The sequence below is a fragment of the Borostomias antarcticus genome (genome assembly GCF_949987555.1).
Source record: "Borostomias antarcticus genome assembly, chromosome: 33".
NCBI lineage: Eukaryota > Metazoa > Chordata > Actinopteri > Stomiiformes > Stomiidae > Borostomias > Borostomias antarcticus.
Window position 1 is genome coordinate 640,178 of NC_140266.1, and position 7,323 is coordinate 647,500.

Consider the following 7,323-nt stretch of genomic DNA (forward strand, 5'->3'; position numbering starts at 1 on the left):
TGGATATATTTGACAAAAACAGGTTAATATGCAAGCCTCTTTTCATTGCTAAATCAAAGCGGGGAGAGCCGGGAACGTGCGTCTACATTTCACATAAAGGTTAACTTTTTCGTGGACGCGCGTCGGACAGAAAAGCTCAACTGCGCAAGTACAAAAGTCACCGGAAATAGCGAAATGACTACAAATCTAGCCAAGATGGCGCGGTTCAATAGGCCTTCACTTTAGATTTCGAATCCTGGGGGCTTGGTATGGACGGTCGGGACATGTCCCCATACTTCACTGTGTCCGGCTGCCATGGTAACATGAGGATCAGAGAACTGAAGAGCGCCCTCGAGATGGCGGTTGGCATTCCCACGGACTTCCAGAGAATATGCTACCTGGATCAAGGTAACTAGGCCTTTCTTCGTTTCTCATATGAGAAAGTTGATTAGCCAAATGAAAAGTTGATTGACAAGTGTTTCAGGTGAAATTAGTTTTTGATTGACAGAGGATTGTAAGCCTCTGATTGGCTAACTTAAACAATGATTGACAGTTGCCACAGGCATTGCCCTCCCTCTCAAAGTCGCCTGCCTGCAGAGACAGCCTACTCATCCCGGGCGCCCCACTTTACAGGTGACCTGCCGGAGGACAGCACTCTGCACTACAATGACATCGTCCCAGGGACGGCGGTGACAGTGGCGGTCTGGCCCTACAGCGGCTGGACCGAGCTTGTGACTGCGGCGGCCTCTGGTGACGTGTATAAGGTCAGAGTTCAGATAGCATGGGGGCCTGGTCATGAACTGTAGCAGTTACACATCTCCATATATTTACAAGAGGTCAAGAACAAGGAATGTATACAGACATGAATGACATACGTTTTTGGTTTAGACAGTGCAAACAGAAGCAGAAGACCTAGTTAAATAAAGGGTGATAAATGGTCTCTCTCTCTGGTCTCGTTTGACTCGTCCTCTATCTGTCCGGCTCAGCTGAGGGGTGTCATGTCCAGACCTGCTCCCCAGCGCTCGTCTGCGTCCTCCTGGCCGTCACACCGCCTGCTCTCCGCCCTCTTCATCGCTGCTCACAGAGGCCACGCCCCCGCCGTCCGCTTCCTCCTGCAGCGCGGTATACCAGACGTCATTTACTCCAGAACACCATCTGCTTCCTTCCTTCCTTCTTTCCTACCTACCTACCTCCCTATCTACCTACCAACCCACCTATCTATCTATCTATCTATCTATCTATCTATCTATCTATCTATCTATCTATCTATCTATCTATCTATCTATCTATCTATCTATCTATCTCCCTCCCTCCCTCCCTCCCTACCTACCTACTACCTACCTATCAACCTACCTACCTACCTACCTACCTACCTACCTACATACCTACCTACCTACCTACCTACCTACCTACCTACCTACCTACCTACCTACCTACATACATACCTACCTATCAACCGACCTAACTACAGTATGTATACATATAGATAGCAGCAACCTTGACTTGTACTTCATACAGGAACACTAACAGGGCACCCCAGACGCCATAACAGTAGGAGACAGCCCTCTCCCCCAGTAGGAGACAGTCTCTCCCCCAGTGGACCGCCACCCACTCTTTAACCCAGGTGGTTGTCGCCCCCCCCCCGCCACCCAGGTGCTGATGTGGGGGGTCAGACCCCCCAGGGCCGAGGGGCACTGCACGCAGCCGCTGCCCAGGGGCGTGTCCAGGTGATCCAGGATCTGCTGCTGGCCAAGGCGCCGCTCCACCTGCATGACGGCGAGGGCATGACGGCCCTGAGCGTGGCGGCCGCCTGCGGCCAGAGGAAGAGCACCCGCCAGCTCTTCCTGTTCCACTGGCAGGAGCACGCCGCCGGGGTACGAATCAAACCGCACCTGGAGGAGAGGGAGCTGTTCGCCCACCAACGCTACGACTCACACCTCAGGACCTGGCAAAATGGCCGCCACGCCCAGAGATACATGGCGTACCTGGGGGGTGAGGGGCGGGGGGAGAGTAAGGGTAGGAGGGGGGAGGGCAGGATGAGCAGGGGGGAGGGTAAGGGGGGCGGCAGGGGAGAGAGGGCTTAGGCCAGCAGTGAGGGCAGGTTGGACAGTGTGGAAGTGACATCGTTGGGACCGCCGCAGAGCACCGCCATGACGCCAGCCAGGAGAGCCTGGATGTAGAGACTCACGCTGTGTTCGGAATCGCTCCCTCGTTCCCTAACTCCCTATTCCCTATATAGGGTTCACCATGTAGTGAACTACCTAGGGAACGGAGAAAATGTAGGGTACATGCACTGTTCCCTGCAAATCAAGGTGAATTGTGGGTAATAAATAGTGGACTATATAGGGAACGAAAATTCTGTGGAGAATTCGGACACTACAAACAAAATGGCTGACGCCCTATATAGTGCACTATATAGTGAATAGGGAGCGATTCCGAACACAGCTTCAGTCAGCGTCTGATCAGTTAGTATAATTTTAGAAATATGTTACATACATGTTACATATATATATATATATATATATATATATATATATATATATATATATATATATATATATACATCTATTACAATGTAAAGGATTAGGAACTGAAATATGTAACGGTAAATATTAATAAAAACTACTTGGTCAGAATACTGCGAGACCCTCACCTTCCTCCTTTAACCTCTAGATGGCGCTCTAGCACCTTTCCTGGTCAGGGACAGTCCTGTCACTGCCACACTGCTGCTGAGCTGGCAGTCTGAGCCTTAGTAGGCTACAGGTATAATACATATCAACAATCAACCGATCTATCAGTCTTACTCTGGATGTGTCTGGGTTTACATAAACTTTATGGATGAAGAAAAGACAGGTCTCGCCCTTGTGGTCAAGTCAAGTCACGACACACTTTATTTGTATAGCACATTTAAAACCACCATAGTTGACTAAAGTGCTGAGCAGGCAAAAATACCAGGAACAAATATAAAAGAGATAACAATCAACATAATGATAATAATATCAATCATAACAATAATCATAATAATAATAATAATAATAAATACACACAATAGCACCTTAATTTAAAATATTGTCGGGTTTAACTCAACGCAAATTGAATGCCAACGAGAAGAGGTGGGTCTTTAACAATGACTTACAAATTCCTAGGGTTTGGGCAGTTCTTAAACTATTCCAGAGATCAGGGGCAGCCACCGCAAAGGCTTGGTGACTTCTAGGGTTAGGGTTAGGGTTAGTGTGAGCCTTTTGAGCCTGAACCTCCAGAACATCCAGTTGCAACTGGTTGCAACGACCTCAGTGCTCTAGCTGGAGTATGCACCACACAAGAGTTCTGCTAGATAGCGTGGTGCCAGCCCATGTCTTAAAAACAAGCAACAAAATCTTAAAATCAATTCTGAAGCAGACAGGAAGCCAGTGGAGGGATGCTGATACAGGTGTAATGTGATAACTGTGAGATGACTGTTCTACACCCACACACATAGTCTAAATGCGAGGTAATAAAAGTGTCAATAACTCTTGAAGTCAGTGGGTGGAAGATTGGCTAGAAGTCTGAACTGGAAAAAAGCTAAGAGCTGAAGTTTTGACAACTGACCTGTTATCAAATTTAAAGGAGCTGTCAAAAAGTTAAAGGGCCAAGAGTACCATCAGGGTCATTCAATAGGTCATGTCGTCCAAACATAACGATCTCAGTCTTGCTTTCATTGAGATTGTGAACGTTTAAATCCACCTACGTTTTAATATCCTCTAAGCAGTTCAACAATGGCTGCATAGGATCCTTACTCTTTGCTTTTATAGGCAGATTCTGTAGATTTGTGTGTCATCAGGAAAACACTGAAAAGGAACGTTGTGTTTATTAAATGGACCCCAGTGGTAGTATATACAATGAAAAGAGGATAGGACCCAAAATGGAACCTTGAGTCACCCCAGAAGAAAGAGGGACTGCAGTCGATCAATCGATAAATCTGACAAGAATGTCTGAAATATGAGGATCCCACATTGTCAAAGGCAGCAGCCAAATCTAATAGCACTAATATAGCATTTCCCTGAATCAACAGTTAGGAGAAGATCATTAGAAACTCTTAAAAGAGCTGTTTCAGTACTATGATGTGATTTAAAATCAGACTAAAACTTTTCACAAATACTCAAATGTTCAAATTTTTTTTGCAATCGAGTAAAAACTACTCTTTGTAAGACTTCAGACAGGAAAGGTACTGTAACTTAAAGACTGACCTGAAGTTAGAGAGAACAGAAAGGTCTAGAGTTTTAGAGGCTGCACGACGGCATGTTTGAAAGCAGCCGGTACATACCTTGACATAAGCAACATATTCATTGGTATGTAACTTCCTTCATTACGAGAGGAGCACGAGAAGAGATGCTGTCTAGGGGACAATCTGTAGGCCGCAGATGCTCCGATTAAGTCTCAGATAAAAGGGACAGTCAAACAGGTTCAGACTCATGGAAGACAGCTGGGGACGCAGGGGGAACCCAACGGTCCAGAGCAGAGAAAGTGGGTGAAAATCAAATAACTGAGATCTTATCAACAACAAGATTAATTAAAGCTGTCACACCGTGTAGAAGATGACAGTAGGTGTGATTTCCTGGAGGTACAGACCTGTTTTGTCACATACATATAGGCCATGAGTGATTAATTGCATAAGAGAGAAAAGAAGTATGCAGGGACCAAGTATGCAGGAGAACAAGTATGCAGGGACCAAGGAAAGGGAGTGTCTGTTCTTACAACACAGGCCTTTTAAAAGCCAGACAGACCAGCTACTCATCAGAAGCCCTGTGCACTGCTGCCTGCTTGTCCTGTTGTGAAGAGAGCTTCGAAACCGCCAGGATGGACCTTGGTAAGTTGGCTACAGTAGGATACAGTAGGCTGTTATAAAAGTATGGGACTTAAATAACAATGAATTGCAGGATATTGCCAACATATTAACATGTATGTTTTTGGGGAGACTTAAGTCAGATTTTTGTTTTTTTCATATTTTATTTTATCACCAGCCGTTTTCTTCCACTATCATCAATCATTTTGAAGAAAGCTAAATAACCTTCTATTAACAGTGCAGTGTGATAAACCTTGTGTATATGACAACTTGCATGGTAAACTACTTCTGATATCAACTAGGATTTTGCCGAAGCCATTGTGTCATATATTTAATTTATGTTTGAATGAAAATGTTTATCCGAAGATGTGGAAAATAGCAAAGGTTACTCCTTTACAGAAAAACAGCAAGGAGTCATGTACTGGTCCAAATAGTCGGCCTATGAGTATCCTGCCTGTTTTACAGCAATACATCGCGATATTTGGACCTTTACAAACATGTCTGGTGCTAATTCTCCAATTAGATTTACTAAAAGTAAGCTGAATCGTCCAAACAGTCTACTCAGAAAGATAATACATTGACATTAATTACCATTTAAAACTCGCGCCCCCGGGACGCAGCATTCAGTCGAAGTGCGCATGTGCAACGTTATGCCTAAACAACACAGTAGTAACTAACTATTCCGGCGTCTATGGATATCATGCGTTTTTTAGTTTTTTTTTAGCTCAATGATATCATGGCGGAGGTGAGAAAACCGAAGCGAAACATCACGGAGGAAGCTAGAAAAAGAAAGAGACAATCTGATAAGGTTAAGACAGTACCAATGTTATTATAGTAAACGAAAACTAACTAAAAAACGAAAACTAGGTGTGAAAAAACATTTTAGTCAACTGAAATAAAAATAAAAACTAGGCTTTACAAAAAAAACGATAACTAACTAAAACTGTATTGTGTGTTTACAAAACTAACTAGAATAAACTAAAATTGTAGAGAAAATGTCCTTAGTTTTAGTCGTTTTCATTTCATACATAAGCCTAGTATTTTGGGTGGATATTAAATCTATCCTCCATTATTTCTTTAGCTGTGTCCCTGCGCAGAAGTAATCTGACGTTCGCCAGATGGAGTGAAACAACATGAGCTCATGAGATCAGGATGGTCTCACGAGGCTAGCGCAGAAAAAAAAAACTAATACTAATACTGAAACTAATAAAAACTAAACTAAAACTAAGCATTATCAAAAATAAATAAATAAACTAAACTAGCAAATCTGCTTTAAAAACTAATTAAAACTAAACTGAAATTGAACACAAAAAGTTAAAACGATATAAAAATAAAAACTAATGAAAAAAGCAAAACTATTATAACCCTGGACAGTAAGACAGTGCACTTACTCGCAGAGCCTGTGGGGGCCACCGAAAACATTAGCTCTCGCCCTGCGCTGTCCCTGGGGCGGAGGTAAATATGATTGCCAAAATGAGTGCATTTCCATCATTAGAAGATGTGGTTGTTTCAAACAAGTAACACAATCTTTAGTCTTATCTCACCTCGATTACCAATTAAAACAAAATCCAGGATTTCTGGATCCTGGATTTCTTATCAAAATCCAGCTTACCCACAACACTGCTGCACGACTTGGCTCTCCACTGCTCAATGAGGGACAATGTGGAAGGGAAGGGATGCATGCCAGACTGTCTAGGTTGAAGATGGATGAGAGACTGACTTCATGGTACAATATATTAGAAATATTTGTGCCTCAAGGCAACCCATGTACTTATACACACAGATAGTACACACAACTGACATTCGAGAGACTTGACATGCCTTCAGGAAACACTTCACACTACCTTTATCTAAAACTAATGCTTTAAAGAAATCAGTAATGTATAAAGTTATGCCAATCTGGAACAAACTGCCATTGAATTTAACCCAGATTACCAGTAAGATCGTCTTTAAAAAGAAACTAAGAAGAACAATCACTCAGAAAGAAATGAATTTAGAACAGGAGTTGACACCTTGTATTCATACTCACTTTCGAAGGTATTCAGGGACATGTCACACAGGCTGTACTTGACAGGCTGCACTTGACACTTGTAAAAACTACTTATCTTATTTTATTTCACTTTGTTTTTACTTTATTTATTCTGTTATTGTTAGGATATTGTGTATGTACATAACGTATAGAATGTTTTCTTTTGTCTTTTTGTGTGGACCCAAAGAAGAATAGTTGTTAGTGAAGTAAGACCAGGCAAGGCATGTAATTTAATTTATTATTAAGTATTGCTTTATAAATGTTCTTAGCCGGTAGACAAACATATTCCTGGAGCTTGCTCGATCGCCTTGTTGAGAGGGGTCAGGGAAGAATTTTTACAGCTCACTTTTCTGGCCCCCGGGTGATTACTGTTTTTTTGCTTCTCTCTGGAATATGTAGAGAGTGGGTCGTATGCCCACCTCCCTTGTTCTCTGTAAGGCGCATTGTGTTTCCTCTGGGTATGAAATGCGCTATAAAAATAAAGCTTTGATTG

At 42.9% G+C, this 7,323-nt stretch overlaps 1 protein-coding gene and 1 pseudogene across 2 annotated transcripts in view; both read left to right on the forward strand.

Annotated features, from left to right (window-relative positions):
• Positions 1–248: 248 nt before the first annotated feature.
• Positions 249–2,159, forward strand: LOC311327593 (annotated as a pseudogene). The gene is made up of 5 exons: positions 249–387; positions 613–743; positions 966–1,101; positions 1,633–1,989; positions 2,072–2,159. The product of its transcript is annotated as an uncharacterized misc_RNA (transcript).
• A 2,656-nt stretch (positions 2,160–4,815) lies between these two features.
• The window catches only part of tgm8 (transglutaminase 8), a gene marked incomplete at both ends in the record, with an annotated part of 13,770 nt that continues 11,262 nt past the window's right edge, over positions 4,816–7,323 (forward strand). The window contains one exon of the mRNA XM_084460681.1: positions 4,816–4,825. Within this exon, the coding sequence (XP_084316807.1) occupies positions 4,816–4,825 (10 nt within the window). The remainder of the gene's footprint in view (positions 4,826–7,323) is intronic.